At 39.1% G+C, this 12,910-nt stretch overlaps 1 protein-coding gene across 4 annotated transcripts in view; it reads right to left on the bottom strand.

Annotated features, from left to right (window-relative positions):
• The window catches only part of CCDC149 (coiled-coil domain containing 149), a 51,790-nt gene that overhangs the window by 13,619 nt on the left and 25,261 nt on the right, over nt 1-12,910 (bottom strand). For all 4 annotated transcript variants that reach the window (XM_035324754.1, XM_035324755.1, XM_035324756.1 and 1 more), the window contains exons 5-10: nt 12,479-12,595; nt 10,808-10,980; nt 9,390-9,462; nt 7,970-8,054; nt 6,600-6,744; nt 131-207 (exon numbers count right to left, since the gene is read on the bottom strand). In XM_035324754.1, the coding sequence (XP_035180645.1) occupies nt 131-207; nt 6,600-6,744; nt 7,970-8,054; nt 9,390-9,462; nt 10,808-10,980; nt 12,479-12,595 (670 nt within the window). The remainder of the gene's footprint in view (nt 1-130; nt 208-6,599; nt 6,745-7,969; nt 8,055-9,389; nt 9,463-10,807; nt 10,981-12,478; nt 12,596-12,910) is intronic.

Here is a 12,910-nt window from a genome sequence, read left to right as displayed (position 1 = left end):
CTGTCATTCACAAAATACTGCACATTCATAAAATAACTGTCATTTAAAAAATATAGCCAAGCTTTTTTTAAATGCAAATATATCCCTGAAAACTAAATAATGCAAGCTGTTTTCTTGAATTTTTACTAACCTGGAAGACTCCACAAACCAGCAATTTCCAAAGTTTTTAACTTCTTTTCAAGTTCTGCCACTCGATTACCTAAAATTCTTTGAAAAAAAAAAGACAACAAAAAAACAGAAATATTCAGCTGAGATGAGATTCCTTGTCCTAGTAAGGCAACCAAAGCCTACTTGTTTACATGACTACAATTGAATTTTTAACTTACTACTTAACTAGTGTAGTAAACCTGTGAACAATTACCACTTTTTACTAATGGCAACAGACAGCCTCCCCCAGAGTATAGATAAAATGAAATATAGTGGTCTTACTTATCCCATGATTTAAAAAAAAAAAAAAAAAAAGATTTAAAAAAGAAGTTCTAGGATGTACTAGACAGTCAACCTTTGCATAACATTACAGACCAAGAATAGCAACTCACAGTATTTCTATTTCCATTGCTTGCAAATCTCTCTTCCCAGTTCCTTTACTTTCTCTGCAGCCAAATTTGGAAGGTAAAAGCTATGCGATCTAAATATGCAAAATTCAATATATGGATTGATTTTGAAGTTCTAGTCATAATTCTGGCCTACTCTTATTCACAAAGGTCTGTTTATCAATCAGATTGTTTAATGCAGCAACAAATTGCCTTGTTGCTACATCTCTCTTCTTTTACGTGCTGAACTCTTTTCATCTTTACTAAAAAGCTCCAAGCCCTTTAGTGCCTTTATCACCCACCCACTCTTATTTTCACTGGATTTCTAGGGTCATCTCTTCTTTTCTATCTGATTCCTACATAAATACTATTTGCGGCTAGCTCTTCTGCAGGATTTAACTTTCAGTTTTAATTCTCTCCCAAGATCAAATGAGAGATTCCAGTCTTGCAAAGAAAGCTCTTTTTTTTCCCCATAAATTTTTCAAAGTGTTTCTCTCACAGGCACAGCAAGTCTCCTAGAGTCGGAAGTCTTTAAATAAATCCCAAACAATACGCAGAGTGAAAAACCTGAGTTTTTCACTCAGACAGCAATTCTAAACATGACAGCAGAGATAATGGACAGCAAGTTTTACTCATCAAATTACAGCAACAGGGTAAGTCGGTTAAATTTGAACTGAATGCTGAGAAGCAGCATAGCACAACACAGCAAGGCAACAGTACCTTCCCAAGCTTGCCAGAGCCATGTAATACTGCACTGCATGCTCTCCACCTAGGCTTTATGCTGCAAACATCTGAGCAAACTGGGAATGTCATTACTGACAAGATGACAGAGTCTGGAACATGAAGGACAGCAAAACCAGCAAATATTAAATGGGCTAGAAAAATCCATTAACAAAGACTAAGTATTTCTGAAATCTCTCATGTGTGGGCTCTGCAATGACAGAATGGAAGCCTGTAAGTATTTTAAAGACCACAAAAATACCAGGATGAGACATTGTAAAAGAGAAAGCTTCACAATGAACATCGAAGTACGCACTGGGTGGTACAGGGGTATAAAACAATTAGCAAGCAAGCAGCCTATCCTGTTTACTAGCAGAGGGGAGAGTGTGGCAGCAGTTATTTCTCCACTGAAATCCAGTAACCAAACAGACCACCAAGGTTATGATGGATCTCATACTGTCATCTCCAATAAAAATCAAAATTGTTCAAGTGTAGATTTTGCTTTCAGAATGCTTCCTTCTGATACAAGGGACTCAGTCTCAACACCTCTGTGTTCATATCCCAGTGTACTGCATTGCCCTAAGGGCCCGCTGAAGGTTGGCTGAAGAATATGGAGATGCCCTGGCTTAGGGGTAGGGAACAAAGAAATCATGCAAGATTCCTTCCAATACATGTTAACTCTGCCAGGGAGCCAACAAAACAAAGCTGATGTGGCTAATGATCGTCACTACAAATGGGTCACACCTCAGTATCTTACTAAGTAGTTCACCAATAGTTCCAAGGCAGAAAGGGGGGAAAAGATACTGCCCTCCCTGTCAGTTTCAGTAAGCCAGCAAATTCCACCCTCTATATTAAGTTCAGTTACTGTTACTGCTCTTGTTATTCGGACAACAGCAAAGTCACTCTTCTCTTGCTTCTCATAAACTTTGTAAATCATTTATCTACTGTACCACACTACTTCTAAAGATTCTGGAGCAAATCTATCCTGTTAATTCCTACTGGAGTCTCAGAAGAGACAACAAACTTTTTTTTTTTTTTTTCAGCTTTGTTGCAGGTTCTCATGCATGAGGACCATCCTGCAGCTCTGAACACTGCTCTGCAGAAAGAACGAACAATACTTAATGATGCTGCTTTCATTCAGACACAGAGCAAAATATATTCCCTGTTGAGTATGATTCTAGTTCACACCAAACCACATTATTTGAAGAGAGGTATGGGAGAAATTAATCCTACAAAAAGCTGTGAGCCTTAAATAAATGTTTATTGAAAATCCTGAAAACAGCACGGTTTGCCCCTTTCCACTATGATTATCCAAGTAATTTGGCACTTCCACATGAGCCGTGGAAAGACTGAGTTGTGGTGGCCTGGACCAGCAGGTATGTTGGAAGATGCTGCTTGGATAGTATCCGATTAGCATCCCTAATCTATTTTCTATCTCTAGCCCTAATGGACCAGATCCTTTGACTGAAACAGGATTGTGTCACTGACAAAGGTGCCTGTAGCTATTCCCATTGCTCTCTGGTCATGCGTCTAACGCAGCAAGGGAGGTTGTCTAAGCCTCCCTCCAGGACAAGGTTTTAGAGAAATCTGTTGGTCACGTAACGGCAGCAGTGCTCCTACCTGAATACAGAAACTCTCTTCTAGCACTCCTGACACTTCCCAACACACATGAGCATAGCCTCAAGGGAGCTGTGCTGATTTACAGCACCTGAGCTCCGTTCAACCTCACCTTCAACTTAGTTCTAGTTATGGAACAGGTTACAAGTTAACACAATCCTTGTTGTACTTCTGGCCATGACCAAGCTTACCCAAGTAATGTTAAAATTAGTGCAACATGTCTAAGCAGGAGAGCAGTTTCTAAACTCATCTGGCTTGTGTGAGTGCTGACAATTTCATGAACAAATTGCACTAAGAAAGAACATATAACAAACTGTTTATTGCTGGTAGAAGACAAAAAGATTTTTATCCATTTTCTAGGCAGGGTTAGGGCTGTTTATTTTCACATTTATGTGACTATTTAATCTCGCAACACATTACTGCATACAAAATTCATTTACAACTGCTTTTTCAAATTAAGCTAATGTGCTTGAGAGGAGAAAGACAAGCTGGTACTTAAACTAGGCAGTAGTAGATACCAATCACATGGGCAAACTGACCCATCTTCTTCCCATATAACTTTTTTTTCTTAAATCACAGAACCAAAGAACTTGGGTTGGAAGGGACCTTAAGGATCATACAGTTCCTGCCCATGGCAGGGACACCTCCCACCAGACCAGGTTGCTTAAAGCCCCATCCAGCCTGGCCTTGAGCACTTCCAGGGATGGGACATCCACGGTTTCTCTGGACAACCTGTTCCAATGCCTCACCACCCTCAGGGTACACAATTTCTTCCTAATGTCTAATCTAAATCTATCCTCTTCTACTTTAAAACCATTTGTCCTATCACTACACTGTCTGATAAAGAATCCCTCTCCAGCTTTCCTGTGGGCCTTTATCTTGTAAAAATGGAGCTAAAAAAAATACAGGCTGGATTTAGTCCACTCATTTCTAGGCATGTACTCCCACAGTTCCTTTTATCATGCCACATATTTAGAAAACCAGCAATAATGAAAGTGTGCCTGTTCCAAGAGCAAGTGGTAATAATGGATGTTTTTAACAACAGGGTAACAGCAGAAAGTCAACTTCAACAGCACAGCCAAATTACAATCTAAGTAAAAAAAAAGTCTTGTTATTTCTTCATTTAATCAAAATGCAAATCTACTATCCTGTTATTGAAACTTACAGAGCTGGATTTCGATCTTCAAGCAACAAAACAGGTTTTGACTTTGGAGTACACTAACTGTTGGGAGGGAAGTAAGTTCATATGGTCTGAATAGTCCCACTTACTGATAACAGAATCACTAACAGATTAATCGTCTATCAAGTATCAAAAATACTTCTTCCCTGAATGAAACAACCACTCCAAAAGTCTCACGTTCTTGACCCAATTGAATCCCACCTTCTTCACACAACAATCTGAAAGATTAACTGTGTTCTCCAAACAAGCTCTTTGCACAGGAAAAGCTAGCCAAACAGGACAAGAGGGATAAAGGAGAAGACTTCCATTTATGTAAAACCTTCTGTAACTCCATTTCTCTCTAGCCCCACTTCTGTCTCCTCCTTTGGACAGAGCAATGTCTTCAAGCAAAGAATGGATGTTCTACCAGTACCAGTCTGTGGACCTGCCTGTTTCACCTGTGCAGTGACCTCAGTCTCACCTCCAACCTGCTCCAACAGGTGGGCAGTTTCTTACCCATTTTCAGAAAACATCAGCCTTTACTCCTCTAAGTTTTTCCATGGTAATTAAGAGACCCCAGCAACCACCTAATGCACCTGAAATAAAGGATGTTTTTTCCTGATGTCCTACCTGCATGTCCCTTTTTCACTTTAACCCTTTTGTGACTCAGGTGTTTCCACATGAAGAAGTTCCCATTCTTCCTAGCTCCTTAAAAGCTTCTTTAATCCAACCAAAGTCAAAGGTGACAAAAAGAACAAGCATACTGCACGGGAGTGTTGCTGCTCTTCACTCAACCTTCCCAGAATTTATGATTCTGTTTTTTCCCCTGAAGCATCCTGAGCCAAATACAACACTGCAGTTCTGAGCACACTCCGCATTTCAGAGGGAGGTGGATTAGCACCACCCCCTAAGACCTCATCTTCTGTTAGGCACCACATATTAATTTTTGCACGTGTCCAACCTTTACTTCAAGGGCTACAGATGACCAGTTTGGAGCACAGATAAAATAATATCTCATACTGAAGGCTTATTCAAGAAAGCCCATACTCAATAGTTGAAAACAGACACTGGTATCAGGAAGTAAAGCCATCACCACAATAATACATTTGAGAGATGCAAGAGACTGAAGAGATATAAAATTAAGAAAGAAATTTGCTGCAGTTACAAGCAAGAGTATGCAAATAATTACATGAGGTCATGACACAGTATCAGGATGCAAAAGGCAAAGATCAATTATACCTGAACTTCCAAAAGTTACTCGTGAGCTGTTTCTCAGCTGATGTTACATTAGCAGCAAGAAGGGTGTAAGCAGGTGTAACACTGCTTCTGTAACACTGCTCAGTGCAGGAACTCCCCTTACATTTCATGACACACAAAAGGCATGAACTGACTGAGTTGCCATCAATTTGAGCTGGGCTACATTCTCACTGCTTTAGTCTCCCTCTAGCTGATTAGGCATTTGCTTTCTCAACAGTATTTAAGAGCAGCTATAAACTGCTCCTCCACTTCTGTTGCCACATCTCTAAGAATTATGCAATGGAGTCTGCCTAGTATCAGAGTTATGAATTTTCAAAATGAATCATCTATTCTAGTGCAATACAGTTCACTTCAGTACTACTCCTTCCTTTCATGAAAGATGTCTGCCTGTTTCTGACATCTGGTCCTGATGTGCTTTTGAAAAGCCTGAATAACCTCTGATTACCAGTAGTGACTCAGTGTTGCAAACAACCCCTCCAAACAACCAAAAAAAGCCAGAAAGAAAAAAAAAAAAAAAAAAACAATGAACAAAAAACCTGAGCGCAGCATCAAGGAACACTTCCTAGCTCTGATTTTCATACACTGTATAAGGACAATAGTATCAGAATGTCAGAAAATGTGTCAAAAACGATGATATTCTGCCATGATAGGTGCTGTGCAAGGTACAAAGAATTCTCCTGATGAGTAGAACAGCTAAGGGTAAACAAATTCTCCTTGAAAGTTCAGTTCAGATTTAAAAAAAATAAAATATAATCATACAGTAGCAATATAATTGCATTTATCTCCTAAAACTTTTGGCAAGTTACTACAGGAGCGACAGCTTTCATCCATATGACACACAGGCTACTAGCCTGTGACAAATGTCACATTAAAACTTTTCAGACCCTTTCCTAGGTGCATCATTTACTATTCTCACCAGTGTTTGTTGTTAACAGTTGATTTATCATATATCTTCTCCATTTCAAGGGTGTCTTTCCTCCTGGCTGCTTTTCTTTGGCTCTCTCTACAGACTACCTGCTAGAAATGCCACTTCATTGCTAGAAACCAAACGGTTTCCTATGGTTTATCTTCACCCTTAGCTGTAAATCAATCCTTGCATAGCGGAAGCAGGCAGGTCTCTTTAAAATGTATTTTTTTTCTCTAAACACATAGCCGATCTTTCAGTTCTAAAACCTGAAGAACCCACCTGTTAGCAATGACAATGAATTCTCTCTGAAAACAGACCTCCCTTTCCATTTCCCTGAAACTCCCCCAGGACTATGACTTTCAATAGCTTGGTAAGTTCTGTTTTACTTAGAAGTCATGCTACCTACTTGTTTGTTTGCCTTTGGTGTTGTATGACCATGTTTTTTTCATGGATCGTTTCCAACAGAGCAGTGGCCAGTGATTTGAGATCTGAAATGGACTGTGGCGTGGCTGGAAGGCTACATCCATGATCCTCCGACAACAACTCTTGGACTATAATGTTAAAAACACAAATGAGTTTTGGCTTCTCATGCAGAGAGATGTGACACAAACATTTACTTAACATCAAAGAATTATTACTTAAATGAATACATATTTTCTTTCAACTAACAAACAACTCCAAAAGACCAGAAATATAATACACAGCTGACAGAAAGATGGTGGCTTTTTGAGCTGACTGTTATTCCACAACAATTGCCAGAACAGGAATAAGCAGACACATTTTCTGTTCATTTAATTCTGCTTCTGGAAAATGACTTTTGTTCAGGAGGAAACAAACTCATTCTGCTAAACCATTGAGGCCTACAGATGGTAAAAATGGGGTATTGTTCTCTCACTTACATTAAAATATAAGCCCACAAGGAAGCTTTTATATTACTTTTTGTAAATCTTATATCCTTCAGGTTATTTAAGATTGATGTGAAAATAGTCACCCGTGAACTTCCTCTGCAGCTTAGAGCCTGTTCACCTTTCAGCCACATCAGGAAGTTCACTAGTTACTTCTGTAACTAGAATCTGGCTCTGCCTCTTTATACGCGACTATATGAAGAAGAGGACACAAGAGGAGCCAAAAAATATTTTCAACCTACTACAACAAATACTACTGATCTCGTGTGTGTGTATGAATGTACCGACGACACCTCAACGGCAGGGTGCAAGGTATACTGCTTGGCACAGAGAATTTTCTCTACTATTCTGCTTTCCCTTCTTTTTTAATCTTGACTTTTTGTTTGAAGGGGGAGATTATGCCATTTTGCTTGCCACGAAGAAACGCGGGACAAGATTTTTTTTTGCAAAACATCTGAATATAAGGAGCAGAAAATTTGACTTAGGGCCCCTCCTCTATCCCCCTATGTATTTTTCATTGGAATATGAATCGAGATTGTCATTGTTAGCAGAGGAGAGAGACTGAATAAAGAAGTGATTTGTCAGGGTCAAAGTTGCAAACAGGCTAACAGATAAGAAAGAATACATTTGATCCAGTTGACTGGGAAGAGAATGAATGGTGAAGGAATAACAAAAGGAAAAGCAATACTCAAGAGGTAAATCTTGTATCAAGTCAACTGAGAAAAGGATGAAAAAACAGCACATGATAATAAACACAAAAGAAAAAAAAAAGATTTTGTTTCGGTTGGTGAGGAAAGTGTTACTGAAATTAAGAGGTAAGATGAAAGGAAGTCAATGAGACATGCAACACCATGCTGCGGTTATGTAATACCTTGCTTTGCAGACAGGACTCCAGTCAGAGCACTGCTACTGGATCTGCCATGAGTCTTTGAATTTTTTCGCCTCTCTAGTGCATTCTGAGGAAACAACAAATATCTTACTTGGAAAAACAGCAGCCAAAAAGTTCTACTTTACTCCCTTCATTAGCAGTAAAAAGTCTGAATTGGATTTTGGTCTCAGAACTTCTCCACAGGGCCTGAAGCTACACTGATAGTATCCTATGGATAGTATACTATGGGACAGTATCCTATGGATAGTATGCTATGTGGTAATATCCTATGGAAGTGTGATCTTCCTGGAATATTACAGCACAGTTTTTGCAACATTAAAAGACTCATTCTGCCTCATTGCAATCACTTTATTGTAGTCTCTCCAACCCCTTACCCTAACCCCATGCATTTTTAAGACTTGTCTATTTTTGAATAAACTGATGAGTGCCAATGAAGATGCTGCAGTATTCTGTAAACGGCATCAGTCAGGAACAAAATCAGACCTTCCCCACCATTTCTCTGGATAGGGTTCAAATAGAAATCTCAAACTCCTCCTATCAGAACTTCTGTAATTCCTTTCAGGAGGAAATACTGACTTTCAGGACTTAATAGCAGAATGATCCTGCTACAAAAGTCCAGCTCTTGCAAAACAACTCCAGTTATGTGAAACCCCTGAGGCCACCAGGATGTTTAGTTCTCACCCATGAACTGACAAACTCTGTACAGACACTGAAATGAACTTGGCGATACTTTCAGAATTTTTGATCGTGCACAAAAAGCAATTAGTGCTGTGACTGCTTCACAGTGACCTAAATGGTTAAGCAATCCTACTGATGGTCCTAAGACAACCATTCCCATGCCCTGACAAGCAGTCCTCTCCTCCCACTCTGCAAAATCACATGGAGAAGAGAATAGAAGAGCTTGACTTCAGGAAAGACCGAGAATATTTGGCCCTTGAGGTTCAGTCCTGAAGGTTCAGTGCAAAACAATGTAGACTTTAACCCAGGAACGAAGGAACCATGAAGACTCAGCACTCATTAGGAACAAACAGTGGAACCATTAGGAACAGCGAGGCGAGAAGTGCTTGTGACAGGAATGCAGCCGCAGCCATTTCCCACACACAGTATGACTTGTTACTTCTGACCTACCAGCCACAGAACTTAGAAATAAAATAAAATAAAAATTGCTTCACTTTTCCAAGTGCCCCTAATAGTTAACACATCGTTCTACATCAGCTGAAAAGCCTACAAAATTACTGAGCATGTAATATGTATACACGCTAATATTGTCAGAATGTTAAGAGTGATTTTGCTTTGAAAGCATAACCTTGTCCTTTTAATGCATGTAAACCCAAGAATGAACAATAACCTCCACAAACAACAAAGCCCAGTTTAGATGATAGATACATTGAGATGATTTTACCTTATATTTAGTAATATTAGACTTAAGAAGGTTGACCTCCTCTTGAAGTTGCTTTAATCTCTCTTGAAGATACCTGAAAAAAAAAAGTCATCTTTTACATCATGTTAGATTGAGCATTGCCTCAAGTGCTCCTCTTTACTATGCGGAATGTCCTCTCTTTGGGTTACTGAGAATTCTTTTCCCTCTACAGTTTTCAGAGGGATAAAATAACAAAATCTTAACTGCTCTTGACCCCATCAAAATTTAAGTAGAGAAACAAACTGTATCAGAAAAGTAGGCTGCCCTTCTGTTACATTTGTCAAGAATCTTGCACAACTATACTGTTTCTCAGGATTCTGGGGTCCTCTGTGTCTGCAAGCTTGTAAGATGGACACTTAAGATTTGTATATATGTCAACACAGGAGTCAACTATGCAGAGCTTTTGCATTGCAGTTATCACTCACTCACATGGCACGTCTCATTAGCGATCACAAAGCATAGCTGAAAAATGGTCACAGTAACTAGAACAATACTATTCTTCCTTACAAAGTCTGTGCACTTGGATTAGACAGCTATTAAATATATTTTCGGGGTATAAAGAGTTCATATAATATCCTCTTTTGTAGTGCTATTGCAGCTGCATTAGGGTTTCTAATAATGTAAAAGAAAAAAAATTGACACTGACATCAGGAGCAGGGGGCCTTAAATTGATACAGAACTTGGTAGGCCATACAAAACAAAACAAAACAAAACATTGGAAATGCTGGGAGGAAGTAACGCCTTTGGTATTACACTTTCCTACCTGAAGTGTAAGTCTTTGTAAAGAGAAAGCGTCTTACAAGCTCTATTTCACTTTAACGTACTTGTTGACATTAAGGGAGGTACCTGCCATAGCTCTGCCAGCGACTCTTCTCTGTTGCCCTTAGCAGAGACCATAAAACACTTTTTTTTGTTTGTTTGTTTTCCACAGCAGAGACAAGAATATCTACATGAGTAAGTTCATAAGCAAAGCACTGTTGGGAAATCGTTCCCTGTTGACAACCTCTCCCTGTGGTGAGATGTCCAAAACTGTTAAACTAAGAGTACTTGAAATCCATGTTTACAACTCAGGTTTAGCCCATTACAGCTCACTAGGAGTTTCTTAAAACACTGATTTTTAACATTCTTGGGTTTGGTCCCATACAATGATGGGGTTGAAAAGGCGTGCACTTCTCTTTCTTTTCCACATTTAGCAATGTTTGGGAATATCACTTACATCTCTATAGCCAAATAAAACATTAGTAATTTCCTGCAGCTTGACTTTCTCAATATTCTTTGATGGTTGGCTAGAGCAGAAACAAAATAGACAAAACAAATAACCAAAACCTCTTAGCTTTAATTCTAGGACGTATTTTCATTAAGGTTTTGTTGTGACTCGGTGAGCTTTGTCATGCGCTCACCTGTTCTCCATACACAGAGCATCTATGTCGATGATACGATTCTCATGTCCTCCTAAGACATGATTAAGTTCTTGGTTTAGTCTATCAGACTTATCTTGGTAAAAAGAGCGTTCTTCTTTAACATCCTGTAGCTCATCCAGCGCAGCTTGAAGATCAAGTCTCAGAGTCTCGATCTGAAAAGAAAGGAACTGTATCACTGTTTTGAACTCTAGAAAAAAAATGCATAGTGCACAAACTGAAAACAGCAACAAGCACTGTGTGTCTGAACAGGACTGATTTTGGACAGTGAAAAGTCTTTCCCACTATTATAACCCTCCGTATTTTTACCCTATCTCGGTATTATTTTGTTAATTTGAATTTAAATAACCTTAGCAATTAGACTTGTTTTACAAAACTTCTACAAAATGACTAAAACCTAACAGCAAAATAAACCTTAATTCATACAATAAATTTGCTAAGAACACATTGAGCTTGTTCTGGGACACAATTTCCAGGACTCCAAGGTTAAACTAAACAGAATAAGAATTTTGCAAATTTGGAGGATGGAATAAAAAAATCTGTAATTTTTTACAGAGAAAAAATACAGAAGAAATAGTATGGGAAATCTGTACTAATTACAGGATTTTCAGCAATAAAGATCCACAGAGAAAGAAAAGGAACCGAGAAAAGTACAAAATAAGCCAGCATGGAATTGTCAGGGTGAGTTTTGGTATTAAACTAAAGGGTGAAAGAGCCCAGTATAGAAAATACTCAGGGACAAAGAGCTTCAAACTTTCAGGGAGAGGAAACACTGAATGTTGAATAAAGCCTGCAATGAGCTGAGAAGTCTCCATGTGCAGCTCAAAAAACTCTGATAAGCCAGAGAAAGACAACAGAAAATCAGGTGACGAAGCCACATGCTGGACAGATAGAGAACTTGGGAACAGAGGTCACAGAGCAAATCAAATGGGGAAAAGAGCAAGTGCAGGCAACAGTCCTTCTGGTAAACTAGAAGAGTATTGCATTTGGAGTGAAAACTGAGAATAAGAAATTTGCACTTTCTCCTGGATCACAGAATGGCTCACTGAGCGTGTCATTGGTAGGAATAAGCATGGATCAACAAAAAACACCCTAAAAACAACTCCGAAAGCTATCAGTCAGTATTAGGGAAAGATGGGCTGGATAGTGCACGGCACATAATATTAACACAGATGTGAAGTAGGAAGAAGGGAGGTCTTCTTCAAGATTTTTTCCAAAGGGAGGAACGAATGGCTATGACGTAGGAGGAAGAGCAAACAACCTTAAATCTACTACTGAAAATTTGATTCAGAGGAGTTTGATTGAATTTGATCCATCAGCCACAACATATTGAGTTGAATACTACGCACAACAGCTTTCGCTAAGTCTCTTTCATCAGCGATACTGTTCTCACAAGTTGTTGCTGTACACTACAAGAGGATCATCAATAATATTGAGAAGGAATTCCTGAGATCAGTAAATTCAGTAATTACCACGCATGCATGCTTAAATTAGTGCTTAATAAGAACAGTACCAGTAAAAAATCCCAACACCTTCACCACTATGTGCAGTGCTAATCAGCTACCAGCTCTCAAAACACAAGAGCAACTGTCATTTACTTGCAATTACACCAGCTCTGTAAAACACGACAATGTGTGCCCATTTCATTATTACTTGTTCTCGAGCCTTCTCCAACTGTTGGACAAGATCCTCACGTTCATGTGCTGCAAAGTGGCGAGCCCCAACTTCATCATCTCCGAGTCTTTGCTTTGCTATTGTCATTCGAAGGAGCTGTAATTACAAAGACAGATTCCATAAGCAAGAGAACACGGGCTGTAGCATCAGAGTACACCTGTGTTAGAAAGTAAGGCTGTCAGATTTCATCTCTTACAGGGCAAACAGCTGGTATTATTTAAACCAGAGGGAATTTTCTGAGCTGAGGGTTCAATCCTTGTCTCAGTGATAAATTCCAGACAAACACTTAAATATAACATGAGCTGCATTAGGCCCTGCAACAATAGTCGCCAGAGCATACAAATGATGAAAGACCAAGTAAACATGAAAATGGGGGCAGTATTTTTTGGAAGTGACAGAACAAACTCTGGT

The sequence above is a fragment of the Oxyura jamaicensis genome, chromosome 4, assembly GCF_011077185.1.
Source record: "Oxyura jamaicensis isolate SHBP4307 breed ruddy duck chromosome 4, BPBGC_Ojam_1.0, whole genome shotgun sequence".
Lineage (NCBI taxonomy): Eukaryota > Metazoa > Chordata > Aves > Anseriformes > Anatidae > Oxyura > Oxyura jamaicensis.
This window is presented reverse-complemented; position numbering and strand designations above follow the sequence as displayed.